This window comes from Canis lupus, chromosome 24, assembly GCF_048164855.1.
Source record: "Canis lupus baileyi chromosome 24, mCanLup2.hap1, whole genome shotgun sequence".
NCBI classification, from domain to species: domain Eukaryota; kingdom Metazoa; phylum Chordata; class Mammalia; order Carnivora; family Canidae; genus Canis; species Canis lupus.
This window is the reverse complement of record NC_132861.1, coordinates 3,900,591-3,925,456: the sequence shown is the minus strand read 5'-3', so window position 1 is coordinate 3,925,456 and position 24,866 is coordinate 3,900,591. Positions and strand designations below refer to the sequence as shown.

The 24,866-nt window shown below is 42.8% G+C and overlaps 1 protein-coding gene across 1 annotated transcript in view; it reads left to right on the top strand.

The window, feature by feature from the left end:
* The first annotated feature begins 368 nt into the window (after nt 1-368).
* The window catches only part of FREM2 (FRAS1 related extracellular matrix 2), a 166,135-nt gene continuing 141,637 nt past the window's right edge, over nt 369-24,866 (top strand). The window contains exons 1-2 of the mRNA XM_072797284.1: nt 369-5,589; nt 10,413-10,502. Of these exons, the coding sequence (XP_072653385.1) occupies nt 426-5,589; nt 10,413-10,502 (5,254 nt within the window). The 5' untranslated portion in view covers nt 369-425. The remainder of the gene's footprint in view (nt 5,590-10,412; nt 10,503-24,866) is intronic.

The window sequence follows — 24,866 nt, the reverse complement described above, 5'->3', positions numbered from 1 at the left end:
GGCCCCCAGGAGCTGATTGACGGACATCACTACCCAACCCTCGACTCCGGGCCTCCCCCCGGGACCGACGATTGGCCTCCGGGGAGGACGGGGTGACGGGGTACTCGGGGAGGGATTTCCCTCGAAGCCGGGGGTCCCGGGACCTGGGACGCCGGGGCGGAGGGACTGGGCCCTCGCAGCCAGTGAGCGGCCGGGGGGGCGGGGGCGGGGCGGCCGGGGCGGGGCGGGGCGGGGGCGCTCCTCACCCTCGCTGCAGCGCCAGCCCGGCCCGCGCAGCGCAACTTCCACCCCGGCGCGGCGGCGGCTGCGGAGTGCGGAGTGCGGAGCGCGGAGCTGCCGGCTCTCTCCCGCGGGGTCTGTGGCCCGGTGCCGGGGGACTGAGTGCGCCCCCTCCGCGGACCTGCCTCGGCCCCAACACCCCGACCATGCGCGCGGCCGGGGCCCCCGGGATCGCGTCCCGCGCCGCCACCGGTGCTCAGCCGGTGCCCCGGCTGCCGCCTCCCCTGCTGTTGCTACTGCCGCTTCTCCTGTCCCCGGTAAGCCGCGCCCGGGCACAGCCCGCTGCCCCGGGCCGGGAGCTGCTGTCCCCGGATCCCGCGGGCGCTGCGGGGGTCCTCGCCGAGGAGGCCGTGGTGCTGGCGAACCGGGGGCTCCGGGTGCCCTTCGGCCGCGAGGTCTGGCTGGATCCGCGGCGCGACCTGGTGCTGCAGGTGCAGCCGGGGGACCGCTGCGCGGTGACCGTGCTGGACAGTGACGCGCTGGCGCAGAGGCCGGGCCGCCTGAGCCCCAAGCGCTTCCCGTGCGACTTCGGCCCCGGGGAGGTGCGCTACTCGCACCTGGGCGCTCGCAGCCCGTCGCGGGACCGCGTGCGGCTGCAGCTGCGCTACGACGCGCCGGGAGGGGCCGCAGTGCTACCGTTGGCGCTGGAGGTGGAGGTGGTCTTCACCCAGCTGGAGGTCGTGACTCGGAACCTGCCCCTCGTCGTGGAGGAGCTGCTGGGGACCAGCAACGCCCTGGACGCGCGGAGCCTGGAGTTCGCCTACCAGCCCGAGACCGAGGAGTGTCGCGTGGGCATCCTGTCGGGCTTGAGCGCGCTGCCCCGCTACGGGGAACTGCTGCGCTACCCGCAGGTTCCCGGTGGAGCCGGCGACGGGGGCGCCCAGGAGCCTCTCCTGATGGACTGCAAGGCCTTCCAGGAGCTGGGCGTGCGCTACCGCCACACGGCCCCCGGCCGGTCGCCCAACAGGGACTGGGTGCCCATGGTGGTGGAGCTGCGCGCTCGAGGCTCGCCAGTGGGCAGGCCTGCTTTGAAACGGGAGCACTTCCAGGTGCTGGTGAGAATCCGAGGGGGGGCGGAGAACACTGCGCCCAAGCCCAGTTTTGTGGCCATGATGATGGTGGAGGTGGATCAGTTTGTCCTGACCGCCCTGACCCCCGACATGCTGGCGGCGGAGGATGCAGAGTCGCCCCCTGACCTGCTGGTCTTCAACCTCACCGCTCCCTTCCAGCTGGGCCAGGGCTACCTGGTAAGTACCGATGACCGCAGCCTGCCCCTCTCCTCCTTCACTCAGAGGGATCTGCGGCTCCTGAAGATCGCCTACCAGCCGCCCTCTGAGGACTCTGACCGAGAGCGGCTCTTTGAACTGGAGTTGGAGGTAGTGGATCCAGAAGGAGCAGCCTCAGACCCTTTTGCTTTCATGGTTGTGGTGAAGCCCATGAACACGCTGGCTCCAGTGGTCACCCGGAACACAGGCCTCCTTCTCTACGAGGGCCAGTCCCGGCCCCTCACAGGCCCCGCAGGCAGTGGACCACAAAACTTGGTCATCAGCGATGAGGATGACCTGGAGGCAGTGCAGCTGGAGGTGGTGGCTGGGCTCCGGCATGGTCACCTTGTCCTCCTGGGTGCCACCCACGGCAACTCGGCCCCTAAGACCTTTTCGGTGGCCGAGCTAGCGGCCGGCCAGGTGGTCTACCATCATGATGACAAAGATGGCTCACTGAGTGACAACCTTGTACTTCGAATGGTGGACGGAGGACGCAGGCACCAGGTGCAGTTCCTGTTTCCCATCACCTTAGTGCCTGTGGATGACCAGCCACCAGTCCTCAATGCTAACACGGGGCTGACACTGGCGGAAGGTGAAACGGTGCCCATCCTGCCCCTTGCTCTAAGTGCAGCTGACATTGACTCAGAGGACTCTCTGCTACTTTTTGTGCTGGAATCGCCCTTCTCAGCGATAGGGCATCTGCTTCTCCGCCAAACTCATCCTCCGCACGAGGAGGAGGAGTTTACTGGGAGCCCTTGGAGGAAACAGGGAGAGTTCTATGAGAAAGCAGTGACAGAATGGCGGCAGCAGGACATAAGAGAGGGGAGGCTGTTCTACAGGCACTCGGGGCCCCATAGTCCTGGGCCAGTGATTGACCAGTTCACGTTTCGCGTCCAAGATAACCATGACCCCCCTAATCAGTCAGGACCGCACAGGTTTGTGGTGCGCATTCATCCGGTGGATCGCCTCCCTCCAGAGTTGGGCAGTGGCTGTCCCCTGCGGATGGTGGTGCAGGAGTCCCAGCTCACCCCGCTGAGGAAGAAGTGGCTGCGCTACACCGACCTGGACACAGATGACCGGGAACTCCATTACACGGTGACCCAGCCCCCCATGGACACAGATGAAAACCACTCGCCAGCCCCCCTGGGCTCCCTGGTCCTAACAGACCAGCCCTCGGTCGTGGTGGCCCATTTCACCCAAGCCCAGATCAACCACCATAAAATTGCTTACAAACCTCCAGATCAAGAACTAGGAGTGGCTGCCCGAGTGGCCCAGTTCCAGTTCCAGGTGGAAGACCAAGCTGGGAATGTGGCCCCAGGCACCTTCACCCTTTACCTGCAGCCAGTGGACAACCAACCACCTGAGATCCTCAACACTGGTTTCACTGTTCAGGAGAAGGGCCACCATGTCCTGAGCGAGACCGAGTTGCGTGTGGATGACGTAGACACAGACGTGGCACACATCTCTTTCACTCTCACTCAGGCACCCAAACACGGCCACGTGAGAGTGTCTGGACAGATTTTGCACGTAGGGGAGGTCTTCCACTTGGAAGATATAAAACAGGGTCGGATTTCCTATGCACATAATGGAGATGAGTCCCTCACTGACAGCTGCTCCTTGGAGGTCAGCGACACGCACCACGTGGTGCCAATCACTCTCAGAGTGAACATCCAGCCAGTGGATGATGAGGTGCCCATGCTGAGCCTTTCTGCTGGCACTCTGGGGTCATATCTAGATGTTTTAGAAAATGGAGCTACCGAAATCACTGCCAGTGTTATCAAGGGGACTGATGAGGACACTGATGACTTGATGTTGACTTTCCTCTTGGAAGATCCACCCTTATATGGTGAAATCCTGGTCAACGGAGTTCCAGCAGAGCAGTTTACCCAAAGAGACATTTTAGAGGGCTCTGTCGTCTATGCCCACACTAGTGGTGAGATAGGCCTGTTGCCCAAAGGGGACTCTTTTAACCTGAGCCTGTCGGATATGTCTCAAGAATGGGTAATAGGTGGCAGTACTATCCAAGGAGTCACCGTGTGGGTGACCGTCCTCCCTGTCGATAGCCAGGCTCCAGAAATTTCTATAGGTGAACAGTTTATAGTTGTGGAAGGTGATAAGAGTGTTGTAACATCAGCACATATAAGTGCTGAAGATACCGATTCACTAAATGATGACATCTTATGCACTATAGTTATTCAGCCTACGTCCGGTTATGTTGAAAACATTTCTCCAGCCCCAGGCTCTGAGAAGTCAAGAGCAGGAGTTGCCATAAGTGCCTTTACCGTGAAAGACCTCAGGCAGAGTCATATTAACTATGTCCAGAGTGTCCATAAAGGGGTAGAACCTGTGGAAGATCGATTTATATTTCGTTGCTCTGATGGCATTAACTTTTCAGAGAGACATTTATTCCCCATTGTCATCATTCCCACCAATGATGAACAGCCAGAAATATTTATGAGAGAATTTATGGTGATGGAAGGCATGAGTCTGGTGATCGACACGCCCATCCTCAATGCTGCTGATGCTGACATTCCCCCCGATGACTTAACTTTTACTGTTACCCAATTTCCTACTCGCGGTCACATTGTGAACCAGCTGATAAATGGCACAGTTTTGGTTGAAAGCTTTACCTTGGACCAGATCATAGAGAGTTCTAGCATTATTTATGAGCATGATGACTCTGAGACCCAGGAAGACCGTTTTGTGATTAGACTAACAGATGGTAGGCATTCAGTGGAAAGGACGGTCCCCATTATTGTTATCCCAGTTGATGATGAGACCCCCAGAATGACCATCAATAATGGACTAGAAATAGAAATTGGGGAAACCAAAATTATCAACAACAAAATATTAATGGCAACTGATTTAGATTCGGAAGACAAATCTTTGGTTTATGTTATTCGTTATGGGCCAGGACATGGCTTATTGCAGAGGCAAAAACCTACAGGTGCCTTTGAAAATATCACACTCGGCATGAATTTTACCCAGGATGAAGTGGACAGAAACTTAATTCAGTATGTCCATGTTGGACAAGAGGGCATTCGGGACCTTATTAAATTTGATGTGACTGACGGAATAAACGCCCTGATAGATCGCTACTTTTACATTTCCGTCGGGAGTATTGACACTGTCTTCCCAGATGTGATAAGCAAGGGGGTATCCTTGAAAGAAGGAGGCAAAGTCACCCTCACAACAGACCTCCTAAGCACAAGTGACCTGAACAGTCCTGATGAAAACTTAGTTTTCACCATCACCAGGGCTCCCACGAGAGGTCACTTAGAGTGCACAGATCAACGTGGAGCTTCCATCATGTCTTTCACTCAGCTCCAACTGGCTGGCAACAAAATCTACTACATCCACACAGCTGATGATGAGGTCAAGATGGACAGTTTTGAGTTTCAAGTCACGGATGGACGTAACCCTGTCTTCCGGACATTCCGTATCTCCATTAGTGATGTGGATAACAAAAAGCCAGTAGTCACCATCCATAACCTGGTTGTCAGCGAGGGTGAAAACAAGCTGATCACTCCCTTTGAACTCACTGCCGAAGACCCAGATACTCCTGACAAACTCCTGAAGTTCATCGTCACCCAGGTGCCTGTTCATGGTCAACTCTTATTCAACAATACCAGACCTGCCATGGTTTTTACCAAGCAAGACTTGAATGAAAACTTAATCAGCTACAGACATGATGGCACCGAGTCAAGCGAAGACAGCTTCTCCTTCACGGTGACTGACAGTTCTCATACAGAGTTCTATGTCTTCCCTGATACAATATTTGAAACGAGGAGACCCCAAGTGATGAAAATCCAGGTCTTAGCTGTTGACGATAGCATCCCCCAGATTGCAGTGAACAAAGGGGCTTCCACGCTTCGCCCTCTGGCTACCGGCCACTTGGGGTTCATGATCACAAGCAAAGTATTGAAAGCAGAGGACAGAGACAGCTTACGTTTTTCTCTCAGGTTTATTGTGACAGGAGCTCCTCAACATGGGTATCTCCTCAATCTGGACAGAGGCAACCACAGTGTCACTCAGTTTACACAAGGTATGGCACACTTTTCTTTCTTTATGCCCAACAGAAAACATGAGTCTTCTTTTCTGAGGGTATGGCTATCCCCCAAAACTCCAAGTAGGGGATCAAATTTGAGTCCAAGGGAAGGAAAGGAAAGAGAAATAGATCATAAGGGGGGTGGGGTGAGGAATAAAGGGACTCACTTTTCTGGGAGAAGAGCTCCCTTCCTGTCCTATGTCCCATGTGGCAATCTGCCTTAGAAGGAATATCAGGTATGCTGCCAAGGCAGGAGCCGGACTTGGGTGAGTTGACCCTGAGGCAGGCTCTTCAGTTCTGACCGGTTTGCCACCCCTGTCCTCTGAGTGGCCTATTGGAGACGCTGCAGGGGACTGGGGAGCATTTTGGCACCTTAGAGAAAGATGTGCTTTCTAAATTCTGTGTATTCGTTTAACTGTCATTTTCTCCTACCATTCACACCGAGCCTTCAGATTCACGTCACTTTGATTAACTGTGGAAGCGCTGTTCTAATCCTGCTACAGTTCTTAGAAACTTTGCACCTGGAAAAAAATGTATTTATAGAGACTTTGTAGATTTAGAACTCCTCTATAACATCTTATGACTTAGGCAAACACCAGAGACCTGAGAGGTAAGCACATGTCTAGAGTTCTAGCAATTACATGTGCAAGGTATGCCGTCATGACACACACACACAGAGCACGCACACGGATGTGTACGACAATATGCCCATCACCGGAATACACATTCACTTTGTCAAGAACCTGAAGATATGTTACTAAGATGAACAGCAGAAGAGAAAGAGGAAATTATTTCCTCGTTTCGCGTGTCCTCTGTGTCCTCTTTCAGACACAGTGACAGGCACCCGTTGCTTCAAGCATCTGCATTCTTAAGGCTAGAGCGTTTTGCTAATCTAGGTGTTCTTTGTGTGTGGACACAGTCTGAGACAGGAAGGGCAGGTGACCTCTGCAGAGTTTACTCAGTGACTGAAGGGAGAAGCCCATTCAGTATGCTGGCTTGGGAGTTAGGGCCGTTCTCGCCGACGTGCCACCTTCACAACAGAGGGCTTTGGGTGGCTTTCACGAAAACCTCACCACTCAGGATGGAAACTCCATCTGGCCCTCTGTGGGCTCTGTGAGTAGATATAAAGTTTACCCTCAGGGCATCCCAGTGGGGGTATTCTTTTCCTGCAACAGTGTTGTGCTCTAACAAATGCTTTAATAAACGGATGTCGCAAAGTATAGTGTTAAAGTGAACTACTTCTCTGTTTTAGATGCTGGCAAGTAGCCCTGCACTCCCAACCTCCTGATTCTTGGCTGAAAGCCTGACTATATTCTAGGGCCTGCAGGGACAGGAAAACCTGAGTGCCAAGTGTTATGCCAGACCAGCAGGAAACTTCTGTGTGAAGGCTTTCTGAGGACAGAGATGCCATGCAATCTTAGACTGGTTTCTTTTCATGGAAAGTGAAGAGGATAAAAGGAATATATTCCAGGATAGAAAATATCACTTCAAATTGCTCCTCTGACCTGAAAGAATAATCTGATGTTAAAGATTTTTTTTAAAGGAATTTTTAGATGAAGACAGGCAGACGATTTAATTCAAATTCTATGGACCAAGTCCAACAGCTTAAAATATTAGAATATTATTTCATAAATATTGAACCCCAAGTTATGCTATTTCATTACAGACTGTTGTGCTCTCTCTCTCACTGACACTGGACATGCTTATTCTTTATGGTCATTTGGAAATCTAGATTAGCCAGTTTATTATAAAAAGTGAAGATACATTCTTAAGAGAAATGATCACATTCCAATAAGAACCCAAATACTGTCTAGGAAAACTGTTGGTAGTTCACCACAGAACACTCATTTGAACAAGTTGAGACTGCAGTTTGGTTTAGGCTGGTTACTTCTGGAGAAGAGGTGGGTGAGTAAAAACGGAGAGGCTCCATCATAGAACTACTGTGGCTTCTCTCTTTGCAGAGAAAAAGTAGCGTCTCTAGTGAGGACGGTGCTGTGTTGTAATTGTTTTTGTTTTTCCGTAACCTTAAGCTGAGCTACATTTTGATGGATTTTCAGTGCTCCGGGTTAAGTCAAGTTAGTATATGCGGTCAAAGAAGGTTAGCACCTTTTCATTTTGATAAAGACCTTACTGTCTTTTTACCAACTTACTACTTGAAATGATGATACAGCCTGCGTTTGGTGTCTCAGGGCTGTGATCTATTTTCCTAGTGATTCAGTTTTAAAAAATAAATAAGGTTTAGTTTTTTCCTCCACAAAAAAAAAAAAAAAAAAAAAAAAAGAAGGTTATTCCCAAACCGATTCACTAAGTGGTCCCTAGAAGAAACTCCATTCATTTCTAAACATCATTCAAATTTATTATTAGGAAGACCTAACAAAGTAAAATTAGACAAATTAAAGAAATAAACTATTTCAATGTTGCCTCTTCACCAAGATGCCCCTGTTGTCTCCATCCCGGGCTTAAATCACTTGTCTCAAGGACCTGGACTTTTTTCTCTATAGTAAGTACACAATGATAGCTTGTGGGAGATATAGATCACTTGCAGAAATTTCTCCAAAGAGTTTGAACCAGGATGTGGTTACCAGGCATGTCAGTGAACTTAGAATTAAAACTAAAACACAAAATCATGGAATGCTTGTACACATGAACTGAAATAAATCCAATGCATGATCAAAGATTAGAAGAAAATCCAGGTAATTGTTAGATGTTTAGTGAAAGAAATAGCATTTTTTTTTTTTTTGGCTCCTAGGTTTTGATCTTCCTAATACTACTGTGCCTTCAGAAGTGAGTGTTTATATATAAATTATGATGTTTTTGATAGTTTTAGAGGTTCCTATAGAATAACAGAACTATGGTCACAGGCTTTACTTACTTGAGATTTTTTTAGAAGTCCCCTTTTTGAACCATGAGTTATTAATTGAGTTATACAGAAAAAAAGAGTTTTGGTTTGTTCCAGCTAATCAATATTGCATGCCCCAACTTGGAGGGAAAATATGACACCTGCGTGTCACAATTGCATTCATGTTCACTTTAGAAAAAAGTTTTTAAGAAATCAGTTTTGAAGTGGCGATTTATTTCAGTGAAACTGTCTCTTAAATACTAGAGTTTTATGCAAGAAAACATCAGTACACAGCTTGGGCGTGCTAATAAATTTTTCCTTTTCTCATAGTAGAACCTTTAGATTTTTTTTACACAGTTAAAGAAGGAATAGGGAAGTTTGGAAAAAGGTCTTCCGCTACGTGACCAGCGGGCTTTGTCCTTAGGCTAAAGATGTGTCCTCAGAAGGCAGTTGCCTTCATTCCTTCTTGAGGAATTAAAGGTTGTAAGGGGTCAGAGTTGTAAGAGTAGACAGATAAAGAGCCTGCAGGGGCTTGACGCTACCTCTGTAGAAGCATCACACACGTGTAGGTAGAGGTCCAAGTGTGGTCCACCAGACCTCTGAGCTCTTTCATTTGAGCCATTCTGAATATTAGACTCTAAGCAAAGGACTGTGGGAAGTTGAGACGAAAACAAACAATCCCAGAAGTTTTCAGTCTTCTGAAAAAGATAGACACGCAGAAAGATACAAATGACACTAGGCAGAAATTGGGGAAATTAGAGTAGAGTTAGAAATAAAATGCTAAGGGAAAATGAAACATCTTGAATTGGCTTCATCTCTGAGTACCCCTTTTACAAAAAGGTACCATTAATTATTAAGTCAGATTTTCCCTCCTCAGATGTCTGATTGTAAGCAAGTCACCTCTCAGAACTGTATGAGCCAAGGGACAGTGTACATTTCACATCTGTCAAGTGGAGTCCTAGAAATTCATAGGGTCATCTGTTGATCCCAGTAGCTTGCATCACTTGAACTTATGCTTTCATAAAGTTGTTTTCTTATATATAACAATATTTTCTTATTCATACCATGAACTAACTCTTAGAAAATGGAAAACTATAGAGCACACACTAACCACATGTTATTGTGGAAGCTACTTTTAGCTGTGATCTTGATTGTATGTAGCCTTAGAAATAACTACTTCCTGCCTGGCCCATATCAAATAATGCTGTGTCATGAGCATCACGGCATCATTAAGGAGAGGAACTGGTAAAATGGGTAAATACATTTTTAAATTATATCTTAGTCAATACGGAAAACAAGCTGTGCTGACAAGTTCGAGAGCTAAGACAGGAAGCAACAGAAAGCGCATTCCTGAGGCAGAATAACTGTTCACTATGAATAAAGTTTTCAGTTTTTTATTAGATGTTTTCTGTTCTAATTATTTTCTGGAGTCATGACAGTTATTTCAATCTTTGGGATTTAAAATGTCCTTGGTTTTTTTTTCTTTCAAACTCTGGAAAGCTTAAAAACAGCCCACTGTATATTGCAAGAGGTAAGAAACGTTAGCCAGAGGAGGGCAGGGAAGTTCTTTCCTCAGAGGGCCAGCGCTACAGGGAGGGAAAGAGTGTGATTTCAGTAGTGCCAAGAAATCTGCTATGCCTCAAAATATCTCCCTTTCCACCTGTCATGAAATCTGACATTCCGTATTTAAGACAGTCACTTCTTTGGTGTATGAACATGCAGATACCATCGGGAGGGGCAACACCTTGCTATTATTATAACCTAACTCTTGCACTCTATCTGGATAAGGGATCAGATTTCCATGGGACAGCTGAAATCACGGGGCTTAGAGATAGGAGAAATAAGATAGCACTGCTTCACTTAGAATTGGGGAAGCTAACCACAGTTACGGAAGAGGAAGAGCCAGTCAGATCTACCATAAGTAATGGGTCACCAATCTCACCCTAGTAATGAATCATTTTGTTCTTGGGTTATTTTCTAGGTGACATTGATGACATGAAAATATGCTACGTTTTAAAAGAGGGGGCCAATGCCACAAGTGATGTGTTCCATTTTACAGTTGAAGATGGTGGTAAGTATTCACTCTTCTGTTAGTATAAACAGGGAGAGTGACTTTTATTGGTTGTTCTTTGATGACTTCACTACAAAGAATCTGTATCAAGTATCCTTTTATTTATGCTCACCTGAATTTATCCTGAATGAATTTGTCATTTGCCAATAGATAATCTTACATTCTCCATCTGACACAGTACTACTTGGCCATGAGGATAGATAAATGTTCCAGTTATATTATTTTCGTCTTAGGATTTGTAAAGCACCAAAAAGAAAGATCTATGTAAATAGAATCCCCATGTCCAGTTGTTCAGAATATGTTCTGCATGATGGTGTCCTCTTGAGGTGACAAGAGGATATTGGAATCCAGCCCGCTCCACACTTAGGCTATGTGCCTACCAGGGTGTGTCGCCCAATATGGGTGCCTTTTGCTCATTTGTACATGGGTGCTGTGTGGACTAATGCTGGTGGATAATTGTATTCACCAGGAAATCAGTGCTAAGTGAGTGTGTTTTATCTTACCAATCTCAGTATGGTTAACGATTTTCTTAGTTTGGGGGATTTTGTGACTGAGTCTAGCTAAAATTTTCCTCAGTGAAATCTGACGAGTACTGCAGAGGATAGGCCATGGCTTGTGATCTGAATCTCCTGAGCAATTTTATTGTCATTGCTCACCCAGTGAGCCCTGGCTGTTGGTCACTCTCTTTTCAGCTCTCTTCCTAATCCTGTAGGGCAGGAGAAAGACTGGCCACTTCTAGATTCATCACAAAGATGCCTCTGTTCTGTCAGGCTCTCAGGAGAAGTGAAAGAACCTCAGGAAGCACATGTGTTGTGTGAACAGGACACAGGAAGTGGGGGGATATATGGGTAAGAGAGGAAAGAGGGAGAAAAGAAATGATTCCGACCCAGTTGTCTCTTTTCTTATGATGCTTTTTTAAAAAAAGCACGCTATTATGTCATCTCTCAAAAAGATGACATGCTTACCTTCCATATTTTTTGAAGCATTAAAAAGCATGTGTTTAAAATATCACTGGACATACGTGACCACAGCTCTGAAAAATGACATCTGTTGGGGTGTATGCTGGGGACGTAAAAGAAGTGTTAATTTGGATTCAACTATTTGATTTTCCCTAGAGGCTGGATGTTTAATAAATTTGATGCCTTTATTTTTATGGTAACCAAATCATAGTTTAATATTCTGCATATTGGTATAATGAATCTTTTTTTTTTTTAAGATTTATTTATTTATTTATTCAGAGAGAGCGAAAGAGAGGCAGAGACACAGGCAGAGAGAGAAGCAGGCTCCATGCAGGAAGCCCGACCTGGGACTCGATCCCGGGTCTCCAGGATCACACCCCGGGCTGCAGGCGGCGCTAAACCGCTGTGCCACCCGGGCTGCCCCTGGTATAATGAATCTTAAGATGAAACCAATTCTAAGAAGCCAATATATAAAAAAAATAGCATGTTTATTGAATCTTGATGCTCAAATGGGAAAGTCTGCTGTTACTAAAAAGAACTTTAGAGTGGAACTCTGAAATAATTCAAATCTTCATAGTAGATCAAGATGTATAGACTAAATTACTGGTTTGAGGCACCAGGTTTGTCACTTAGGGTGAATGAATATACCTCAATAGCAAAAGCATGATTTTCTTTAAGATTACCAAAAAAATGTTTGAAATCAAATGGTTCTAAGATATCATATTTAATATTTTGCTTTTTCTCTTCACTTTTTACATTCTCAATTTGACACAGCGCTACTCTGCTATTCTGCACATTTCTTTCCTTAGCTGGATGGAATGGTAGAATTTTCTTTAAAACTTTGATCTGTATTTAAACTTTATTTTATTTTTTTTAAAAGATTTTATTTACGAGAGAGAGAGAGGCAGAGACACAGGCAGAGGGAGAAGCAGGCTCCACACACGGAGCTCGACACGGGACTCGATCCTGGGTCTCCAGGATCACACCCCGGGCTGCAGGCGGTGCTAAACTGCTGTGCCACTGGGGTTGCCCTGTATTTAAACTTTAGAAAACATTATACTGCATAGTATTTCAAAATATTACATGAGGAATGGTTAGTTGAAGAAACTGGGTTTGTTTTTGAATTTGCTGAAAATATAGCTGAGTGTCTAAGGGTTGTGTTTATAGAAATAGGAAATAAATCATTTCAGGACCTTTTTTAGAGCAGGAGAGGGAAACATTCCAGCAATATTGTTCTAGAGCTTTCTTCTCGCTGCTGATACGGCATCACTTACCAGGCTCAGGCAGATTCTGGCAACTATCTATGGAACAGAATCTATCTTAATTCACCTGATATGAGAAAATTTCCCTCTGGCAGAATAAACACAGAAACAAACCTGCAAGATGAAAAAATAAAAATTCATGTATGTATTTCAAAATTGTTTTAATCTGATACTTATTTTTTTTAGGATTTTTGCACTGTCTTGTAAAATACTCTAACATTTGAATGAGAAATGCAATACTATTTAAAAAGTATCTTTAACAAAATCACTTCTCTAGGGAGTATGAGGAATTTTGCCAAACAGAAATAAAAAAAAAAAAATACTGGCAATATTTGTGGTAACAAAAAATAAAGATATCCTTCCTTTCTATAAAAATAATATTAAACTAAGAATTTTGAGGTTTTTAAAAAATATTTTATTTATTTATTCATGAGCGACAGAGAGAGAGAGAGACAGAGACACAGGCCGAGGGAGAAGCAGGCTCCATGCAGGGAGCCCGATGTGGGACTGGATCCCGGGACTCCAGGATCACACCCTGGGCTGAAGGCGGCACTAAACCGCTGAGCCACCCAGGCTGCCCAGAATTTTGAGTTTTTGATCCAATTAGATATGTCTTGGTAATACAGTGAATAATTTTTTTAAAAACACACTCTAGAAAGAAATCAGATTTTATAGAATGTAATATGAACCTTTATTTTCAAAATCTTCATGATTAATAATGTAAATTTTATGTAATAGAATATATGCTTATGAAGACACATGTATGTTTTGACACTTCTCAAAGATCTATATATCTTAGGAATTATTGGAGGTACTTGAATCCTATGAATAAGCATTATTCATGTTTTTTAGTTGGAGGGATCCAGGTCTCAGAAAAGTCGCCTAACTTCTCCTAATGTGTCTATCTGTCCACAAAGTTACAGACCTCTTATCAAGGGTGACTCTCTCTTCCCACATAGGTGATGACAGACTCTTTGGATCAGTGGGTTTGGCTACCGAATTCAGCCATTGTGATTTATTATCATCTCTTTTATGCAAAGATGGTAAACATATCCTTATACCATCTCCACAGAGTACATGAAATGCTTCTGGTCTTTCACATCTGGGTACCATGGCCTAAAATTAAGAACTGTCTACTCCAATTCTCTTTCCAAACCATTGAATTCACCTTCTCCAAGTCCTCAAGAGTGTTTTTAGGACAGTGGCTAAGGAAATTACTGGAGCAAGCATAATCCTTGAGTAACCTAGAAAATCAAATAAAACTTTTACTTTCAGAAGTCAAGAACAGATTTAGGAAAGCAGAGAACTAAAAGCTTTTGTTTCAGATTTAATTAAGTCAGCATAAGAAACTGACCAGCCACAGAAATCTTGTTACCATGTAGTGATGGATTAGGACCACCCATCACTAATGGGATGGTGCTTAAACAGAGTCACCACTTTTTAGTTTGGGGCTGTTACCAAATGGCAGCAAGAAAAAGTACTTCATTTGAAGAATAGATAATGTCAGGATTTTACCATATAGTAACGTGTATGCACACATACACACACAGATTTTTATATTTTAGGAATCTTTCAATTGGATCTTAATCTTATGTATGGTTTCTGTTTATGCAGTTTTGCCTTCATAGCATTCATGTAAGCTTAGTAAAAACAAACAAAAACATTACTGCTCCTTTTTGGCATATGAGGAAACTGAGCCACAGAAATAGATAATTGACCTTCCTAGATGCACTACTTGATATAAAAAATAAGGTTCACAAGGAGTCAATATGTAGTTTAAGAGATAATCCGTGTATGTCTTATATAAATGGTACATCTGTGGTTTTTAATCTGTGCTAGACCTCAAAACTGTGATCTCCTATTATATATGCCGCCTTAAACTCCACTTCTGCAGGGGTTCTTCTGTGATTAAATAGTTTATAATTATAAGCAAATTCAGAGCAACTGAGTACTTATCTAAAAAGTTTACCTTTGGCTGGGGGTGAGCTGCACAGAAACTCTCTGGACAAGGAGAGTGAAAGAGGAGAAACAAAAGGACACTAATTCATCTGTAATTTACTGTTGATCAGCCTAGCAGTAAAGAGACATTGGTTAATCTGACCCTGATGAGTTTATAAATTGAGATCATTGTCATTTATGCTTGTAGATGTTCACTGGAAAAGTTACATATGCACAAACCTTTTCTTCCTGGATTTGGCAGATATGTATAATTATATTAAAATGGTTCTAACACACAAAAAAATAGGTACTTGACTTTCCTCAAATTTCATAACCAGGCAACTAAAGGCTAATTTGAATCCCGGGATTCTTTCTATAAGCAGTAACCTCCATATTTATTCAGGATAGGCAAAGAGGGGAGTTAACTCCATGTTTTCTGTGTTCTTCTGACCAAGATTTTAAGAATGTTTACTGGTGAGAATGAAATCGGAGTAGGATCTATCGATAGGCAAAAAGTTTCATCTCTTGTATAGTGTGAATTTTTATTTTAGAATTCTTTTTTTTTTTTAATATTTTATTTATTTATTCATGGGAGACAGAGGGAGAGAGAGAGGCAGAGACACAGGGAGAGGGAGAAGCAGGCTTCATGCAGGGAGCCCGACGTGGGACTCGATCCTGGGTCTCCAGGATCCCGCCCTGGGCCGAAGGTGGCGCCAAACCGCTGAGCCACCAGGGCTGCCCTATTTTAGAATTCTTTAGAGGTCACCATGTACTCAAATTTGTAGTATTCTTTTCTGATATCTTAGTGTAAGTCTTTTTAAAAAAATAAATGTGGAAAAAAAGTTAGTCTTTCTAAAGTACCGATAAACACAAATCAGATCAACCTTACAGTACCATTTTTTGTTTTATCAATTAAATTTTAAAGAAACTTAAAAAAAACCCACACTGAATATGTGAGTTAGGATGAAACAGGTACGCTTCCATAATGTATGTGAAGTTATAGAGCGAGAAAAAGCTTTGGAAAAACTTGTGAATATGTAGTTGGAGTTATGCAAGATGTAATAATCCTCTTAAGACATGACTCTTAAGAAGCAAAAACTTGCAGTCTTATTCATGTCACCAGGGACTCAAACAACAATCTGGAAATTATTCTATATGCCCAATAAACATAGAAGCTTTTTAGTAATGGCAGTCCTGAAAATGTTATGCAGTCCTTAAAATCTTAAATTACATAGTCTATCATAGTGTAATTCTTAAAATGAATTACTAAATGATCATTTTAAGATCATTTAGTAATGAAATACAGTTTTTGGAATGTTAGTAAAGAACATGAAAATACTATATGAAAAGGCCATTGACCTAGGTACTCTGAGGCCAGTGAACTACCATACAGTTAAAATTTATAACAATTTATATACAAATCAAACTCTGAAGTTGGGGAAGATGCTCTTGTTATCCATGGCTCCCGCTAAGGAGCAGCATAGCAATCACCTGTGGATTTAGCGAACCATCTTCCATTTCTTTTTGTTTCACCCTTTTTATCTTCCTGAGATGAACTCAATATAATAAATACTACAGGGGCACCTGGGTGGCTCAGCCGTTGAGTGTCTGCCTTTGCCTCAGGGCGTGACCCCGGAGTCCCGGATCCCGGATCGAGTCCCACATGGGGCTCCCTGCAAGGAGCCTGCTTCTCCCTCTGCCCTGTGCCTCTTGCCTCTTTCTCTGTGTCTCTCAGGAATAAGTAAATAAAATCTTAAAAAAATAATAATAATAATACAGATCTGGAAAAAAACATCCTCCTTTGATAATTGCCTCTTTGAAGTCCAATTCCAGATCTAGTGCTCAGCATTTTAGCAGAAGACAAAAGCTTGTAGTCTTTTAGCCTGCTCTTAATCGAACATCTTCTCTGATTTCGTTTCAGCCTTTAGATGCCCTGTGATTTTCCTGTAAAGTATTCAAACATGAAAGTGATTTGTCTCTTTTGAGTCTTTTTTTCGGAGGAACTTTTCTAGCTCTTCCTTGTGATGTGAAAGCTGACCTCACACCACTGTTCCTGGTGTGTCCCACCCTCAACCCTGATGAAGTTCATCCCTCTTCCACACACCTGACTCTAGTGACATTTCCTCTCCAGAGTTGCTCCCAACATTGTGATGACAAAGTAGCCACACCCTTCTTTGTGCTTGTATCCCTACCTTTATCTACAGGAATGTTGTATTCTGATTATTTGCTGATGAGAAGACCTCCCCCTCCCTCCCCCCCCCCCCGCCCCCGTAGAGAAGGAACTCCTTCAAATAAAAAAAAAGGTGTCATTTATCTTTGTACCACAGTGCCTCCGCGGGGTTGAAAACAGGGTAAATATTTTAACAGATATTAAAATGAACAAATCAATAAATGGGCAAATGGCACTCCCTTTTTATATAAAGATCAATTACATCATATTCTAAGAAAAGCTTCTCTAAACAATTGCCAGTGGACCTTGGCATTCCTTTAGAACACTGTCTTATCCTAGCATTAATTTAAATCCCTGTGGCACCAAGAAAGATTTTTAGTAGAGCTTTCACATTTTTAAACACATGAAACCAACTGCTGTGAAAATTCCTTTGAAACTTTCAGTGGAATACACGGAAGACCGAAGAGATTCTCAGATTCCCAGTAACCAACAGTCCGGAGCTCATGTTATTCTTAAAGAGTTCTCTGGAAAAAAACAAAGTTGTCATATATTATATAAACAATTGTACATCTTTAAAATTCAAAAGAAAATAGGTATTTTCTATAAATCAGTATGGTTTATTTATTTAAAAATTTTTTTCTAAAGACGTTATTTTTTCATGAGACACAGAAAGAGGCAGAGACACAGGCAGAGGGAGAAGCAGGCTCCATGCAGGGAGCTCCATGTGGGACTAGATCCCAGGATCCCGGATCCAACCTGAGCCAAAGGCAGATGCTTACCCACTGAGCCCCCCAGGCATCCCGAATTTGTGTAATGTTAAAGTCAGCGCTACTACCTTAAGTATTTTTAGTTACCCCAGTTTTGTGCCTCTTGTGATAAGAGACATGGTGCCAGGTAGAGAAGTAGAAAGCTCTTATTAGCATAAAGTATCCTCGGTCCCCATTAAAATGTCATTACATGCATTTTTATTAGTTTCTTGTTCATGTGTTTAAGTCTCAAGCCCTCAGCATCAGATCCAAGATGTTTTTTTGATGGGCAGAAGAAAGAATTGGGTGTGATCATCCATCTGGCTTGATATACTGAGGAGGAGGAGCCCTACGTTTCTCCCCATTGTGAAAATTGGTTTGCTGCTTCCTCATTTGAACTCTCATGTGACTAGGGTGCGGCTGGAGAGAGTTCCGTCTCCTGCTTTGGCACTAAGACTGGGGCGTCAGATACGGTATCTGTGTTGGCCATTGCAATGCATCTGGTCCATAGCCAGACATTTGTTGCCTCTGTCTTTATGTCTTTTGCTGCCCAGTTTTTCATTTGCCAAGATGCTTAATTTATATGCTATCGACAGATATAAATAGTATCTTGACATAATAGAAGAAGCTGTGGAGTCATTTCTTTATATGACATGTCAGTTAAGGACAAGGCATTCAGATTGTATTCCATATTTGATGACAGACTACTGAGATACAAGGACGCTAGAAGCTCTTCGTTCTAGTTAGAAGGAGCACAGATTTTTGCTCAAAAGTGACCAGGTACTCAGGGTTTAAGGCAGTCATTATTGACAACTAGCTGGATTTTATTTATTTATTTTTATTTATTTTTTATTAATTAGCTGAATTTTAAGGAAAGGCAGGAAAAATAGAAATAAGTGCAGTAAGTTGGAAAATGAGATTTGAGTACAAGCATTAAAAGATTATACAGACATACTCAGCTTAGAGAAAAAAGCAAGCGTTCTTGGCAATAAAATTAATTGCCAGTGACATGAGAGCCAGAGGAAAGCTACCAGTGCCTTATGGAGTTATAATAAGATGGTGAAGTAACATCAGGCACGGAGACAAGTATTTCTAATCTGCGAGAGAGCATAAGATTCTACTAGAATACATGTCCTGGGAAGGGCTGTTGGCTAATATGGCTAAACATTTGTAAGCCTTTCTCTTTTCAACAGTTTACAATTGCTCAAATCATCCAGGTCTTTCTATAGCATAGCCCTGCCTTTAGCAGCATTGACTGTAAGGTACCTGTACTGTGTCCATGAAAGAAGTTACATCTCTTAAATAGAAAAGTATAAAGTAAATGTAATTAGTCACTTTTCTTTGGGTTCATTCCAAAATTATATAGCATATAGACATACTGTCTTACTGGCTTACAGGAAAATTTTCTTAAATGGCTAAATCTTCTGGTGAATATGAAACCTTACTAGTCACGTTTCTAGAGGCTTAGTGTAATTCTATATTTACTCTCAAAACCAATGATAGTCAACTTTTAAGACTAAGCAGATCTTTCATAGGTGATTAAAATACCATAATCTTGGGGCGTCTAGATGGCTCCATGGATTAAGTGGCTGCCTTTGGCTCAGGTCGTGATCCCGGGGTCCTTGGATCGAGCCCCACATTGGGCCCCCCCGCTTCTTCCTCTCTCTTTGCCCCTCCTCTTGCTAGTGCTCGCTGTCTCTCTCTTTCTCAAATAAATAAATAAAATCTTTAAAAAAATAAAATAAATACCATAATCTCAAGTCAAATATTTTATGTGTAGTAAATATTACATAATTCAAAAACATTCCCATTCTTTCCTTTAAGTTTGCACTGGGTGGCTGGGCAAAATAGAAGGTAGTATTTAGTGATGTAGTACACAGTTGTAATTGGTATGATTCTATATTTGCTAGAACCCGGGCCAATCCAAAGAGAGGCAGAATGTAATATTAGAGAAGGGTCAGAGTTTCTGTGGCAAAACTTATTTGCTACAAAGAGGTTCGCTGTTCATTTATTTATGGAAATGATGCAACAAGCATTTTTGGAGCACCCAATATATTTGAGGCATTTACTGGATTCTGGGAAAACAGTGATGAACGTAACAGTGGTGATTTTTTTGACCTGAGGTTCCAGTGGGTTCAGATGATAAAATAGTAGACAAAACGTTTATTTATGAAGTGTTTAAAGTATTAGGGAGGTTATCATTAAATCTGAGATAGCAGCTGTCAGGAATGGCTTCTGAAGGGTAATATTTGATCTTAGATTTAGCATGAGATGAAGCTGCCACAGGAAGACGGGAGGGAGAGTGTTCCGAGCTGAGGGGAAAGCACGTGCAAAGGCACTGAGCTCTGTGTGTTCAAATGACCGGAAGGGCATCAACGTGCCAGGAGCTCAGTTAACAAAGCAGAGTGCCACGCACGGTGAGGCTAGAGTTAGACTGGAGCCTGATGGTGCAGGACCTCATAAACCCAGCACAATGATTTAGATTTTGTTCTAAGGCAAAGGAGTGGCAGGGTCCAGTTTACTTTTTTTGAGAAGATGACTCCTGCAGCTGTAGAGGATTCAGGGGAAGCAACCAGGGGAAAACAGGGAGATCAATATGAGGCTGGTGCAGTAAGATAGATGTGATATAATTTTGGATCTCAGCCTATAGGAGTTATTGACAGATTAGATTACGGGGCGTGGGGGCGAGGAGAACTTAAGCATGATTCTGGGCTTCTTGGCCAGAGGAGAGTGGAGGCACTATTCATTCAGATGGAAAAGACTTGGGTGGGGGGCGGGGGATAGGGTGGGAGCTGCATAGAAAAGCTTTCAGAGAGGAAACTAAGAGGTCATTTTGAGCATATTAATTATGAGATGCTTTACTTTGAAATGTGTATACAGGAAGGCCAGCCTATTGACCCTGCTTATCTTCCCTGCCATCAGAGGAGTTAGGAGCACAGCCTCTGGAGTTAGAACCAGAATGACTATTGGCTCTGCCCTTTGCAGTAACTGGTGATGTGACCCTGAACTAAGTGACTGAGTCTTTCTTAGCCTTGGTTTCATTTGCCTAGTGGGATGATAGTAGTATTCTAACTAATAAGGTTCTTTTTGAAGGTTAAGTAAGGTAATTCATGGAAATGGGATCATTCCTGCAGCACACTTCCTGCCTCTGAGTAATGACTGCAGGAGCTACCATGCTTGAGATTACCTCTTGAAGGGTTTCCAGGGCTTTTTTTTTTTTTTTTTCCAATTTTTCTTTCATTTCTTGCTTATTTCCCACCTCCTTCTCTCCTTTTCTTTTTTATTTATTTATTTATTTATTTATTTATTTATGATAGTCACAGAGAGAGAGAGAGAGAGAGAGAGAGAGGCAGAGACGCAGGCAGAGGGAGAAGCAGGCTCCATGCACCGGGAGCCCGACGTGGGATTCGATCCCGGGTCTCCAGGATCGCGCCCTGGGCCAAAGGCAGGCGCCAAACCGCTGCGCCACCCAGGGATCCCCTCTTCTCACCTTTTCTTTCTTCTTCCTCTCTCCAGTCTTTCTCACGGCAGCTGTTCAGAAAGTTTATCTATTTGTTTTTTGGTGGAGATGGAATAAGACAGGGATGCAAATGGAGAAATGGTGAACACTTCTGTAATGCTGAGTTTAAAGGCTAAGAATACTTCCAAAGTCGTTTTGCCATTAGTAAGTAGCTTAACAAAAATTTTCATGAAGCTAACAATTGAGACCCTCTGGTCAAAGAACGGAAATACAAAATACAATCTCTCGAGCTCAGTTTATATGTTTTACTTCTTTTTTAATAACTGAGAGTGTAGATTTTATAAACTTGAAGATTAAATATAGGAACCTGCTTTTATAAAAAACAGTAACACTCCGGGACGGCTGGGTGGCTCAGGGGTTGAGTGTCGGCCTTTGGCTCAGGTCGCGATCCCGGGGTCCTAGGATCCAGTTCTGCATCAGGCTCCCTGCGGGCAGGCTGCTCCTACTTCTGCCTGTGTCTCTGCCTCTCTCTGTGTCTCTCATGAATACATAAATAAAATCTTTAAAAGACACAAAATTAAAAAAACAATAGCATTCTGAAACATTTGGGTTTAGAAAATGTGAGACTCAAATGTAAGGTTCGATTGCAAATCTAACACACCGAGCCGAGCCCTAAGCAGCTCGAGACACTCATGGAATAAGTATTAAAGCCAGGTGTCTTTCTGTAGTTATCCAGTGAAGTCAAAGGGACAAATGTAATACCTAATCCTGATTGCAAATAAGGAAAAAATAAAATTTAGTGAGGCTTAACTTCATGAAAAAGTGGTGAATGAGCCACACACACAAATAAATACAGGTGTCTTTGTTCTTGCTTCACAAATGTAGATCTATTTCGTAACATACATTTCCTGAGACCAAGAAAAATTTGTGTAAATGAGACAAAAATAATTTTCTTTAATATTCTGTTTTCTTTAATATTCAGTGTAAACTCACGGAAATTACTCATTTATAAATCTGGTTCTGCCCCTAAGAATTGCCAAGTAGTTGTGTTTAAGTCATTTTTCATGAGAGGAATAAATGTCATGTTAAGGAAACAATGTAGCTTCAGATGTCTACATTGTTAAGTAAAAATTACCAGAATGAATTATTCAGTCATGGCTAGGAACCATATAACCTAAGATTTACTTTTTTTTGCAAAGGGTGTCAGTATCAACTATATCAAGACATAAAAAGAGAAAGCTGAAGGGAAGATAATCACATAGCGATGTTTGGTCTTCAATTTAGAACTATTTTTAATTCTTCACGTTAATTTTGAACCAAGCTGAGAAAATAGCACCCTCAGTAGTAGCTTTTAGTGAAGGAGGCCAAGGCACAATTCTCTTTGTTTCAAGAGAGATCTGACCACATTCTTCCAGCCTGAGACCACAGAAGTACCTGCTCTCCAATTTTTATTTTTTATTTTTTATTTTTTTAACTTTTTCGCTGATTCAGAAAGGTTTGACTATTTTGTCTTGGTAATGCCCCCACCTGCTACGTTTGACTCCACTTATATGGCTGTTAGAGGCATGAGTTGAGAACACAGAAAACAGTGTTCTCAAGCTTAGCTCAGGAGAGCCACTTCAGAAATTGAAAATAAAGTGGCAAAACTAGTTCAGAAATCCAAGAGACAGGAAAGAGCCATTCTGGGTTCCCATAATTCTTTTCTTACTTTTATGTAGAAATAGCCCCAAGTAAAGGGCACTGAATCTTTGTAAAATTAAGGAAAGTAGGGTACATAGAACCATTTCAGAAATTGTTATTAACCAGTAAGAAAAAATTAACCTTACAGCTCAGGAGTCTTTTTGTTTTACCATGTGTGACTATCCGGTTACTAAATCCAGTTAATTTTACCGGCATCCTGAATTCCTATTGAATCAGATTCCTTCATTAACTCCATTCCTGTTGACCTCGTTAGAACCATGTTGAGGTTTATCTTAAATGACTTAATAGATGTAAACTGCTTAAAAATAATGATCAGTGCTGAGTCAGTGCCATAGAAATGTTAGCCATTTCCACCACTGTAATACAATACTGTATCTGTGAGAGCCGGCATTCTTATCTTTGCTTTTCATTGATGTATCCTCAATGCCTGGCACACACAGATACTCAATAACTACTTATCAAGCAAAGAAATAAATTTTTCATAATGCAAGTTTCCTAATGGATTTGTCTCTTGCCGCTGTCCCCTCTGATCCAGATGTACCATTTCCATAATTACCTAAAAGTACAAATGTGATTTTTAAACTATCTTTAAAAAAAAAAAAAACTCTTATCTTCCCCTCTGCTGCCACAGTTTTGATTTTCTAACATGCAAATCTGAGGCCACCTTTATTTTCCAACTCGCTAATGGTGTCTTCTTAAACCCCGGAAAAAATTCAGGCCCTTTTTGATGTATACATTGGCCATGTCCAGTCTACCCAGCCATACAGCCTACTGAGGTTTCCCCCACGCACCATGCTAGTTCATGTGCACTGACTTTTCTTTCTCATTCTTCCTGAATGTCCTTCCTCTTGCCTCTGCAAGAGACTGAGTTTCAGATAGCAGCTTCTCCTTGACTTCAACTCATGTCTTTAGGGTCAGACATCTCTTGCTCTGTGTTTCCATGACTACTCATATTTGTATTCAGGGATGATATTCAAAATGTTTATGTAGAGACCCATATATAGATTTATATAGTGATTTAAATCATGCCAATTAATATATATCATCTCTCTCTCTCTCTCTCTATATATATATATAGATCCCAGTATGTTTTATTTTGATACCATCTTTTATTTAAAGCAGCTTTCACAAGCTAAAAGATACCCTTCCAGGGCCATGATTTGACATGGGATCAAACTTTTCCAATGACTTAGCCCTTAGTGGAACTTTTTTTTTTAAGGATTTTTAAAATTTATTTATTCATGGAGAGAGAGAGAGAGAGAGAGAGCGCGGCAGAGACACAAGCAGCCTCCATGGAAGGGAGCCTGACGTGGGACTCGATCCGGGTCTCCAGGATCATGCCCTGGGCTGAAGGCAGCGCTAAACTGCTAAGCCACCAGGCTGCCCTGACTTAGTCCTTAAAACTGGTTGTTGCCTAGTGACTGGTAACTCCCAATTGGTAGAAAATCGCTCTTAACGTCAATCATATTGTTCATGGTATTAAATGTACTCCTAGATTTTTTGAATTAATCAATGAGATCCAAATTATTTTTAAGACTTACAAAATACAGGAGAGTCTTATATATTTAATATCTCTATTCATAGACAAAGTTATAAAAATTAGTTTGCTAGAGTGCAGGGTTTGTGGAACTTAATATTTTAGGATCAGGGAGAGGCAGTGTAATATGTTGATTAACAATATGAGCTCTTCAAGGCTTTGGGGGCTGGAATCTTGATCCTAAAAAGTTTTAAATCTTCTGTTAATCAGTATGGATGGCATTCTCCATCTTAGCAATTGGTATACCAGCTCAGAGCATACCACTTTGTATTGCACCCCTTACATACATTTGTGTTTATAAAGCTTCTCCACTGCAGGAGCTGCCTCATTTATATCTGTGTGTCCTTGTCCAATGCTTAGTCTCCACATGGTACTGAGTAGAATGCCAATAAATATTTTCAGAGTGAAGCTGTGAATAAATGCTGAACGTAAGTAACTGGTTTCTACTTTCTCTTAAAGTTATGTAGAATTATTTCAGAAGTGAGGAGAGGAATCTAAAGGAAAACAGAATAGTCTTACCAGTTTAAAAAATATAAAGTAATGAAACTTAGTGTTCACTTTTAAATATCAAATCACAGGGATCCCTGGGTG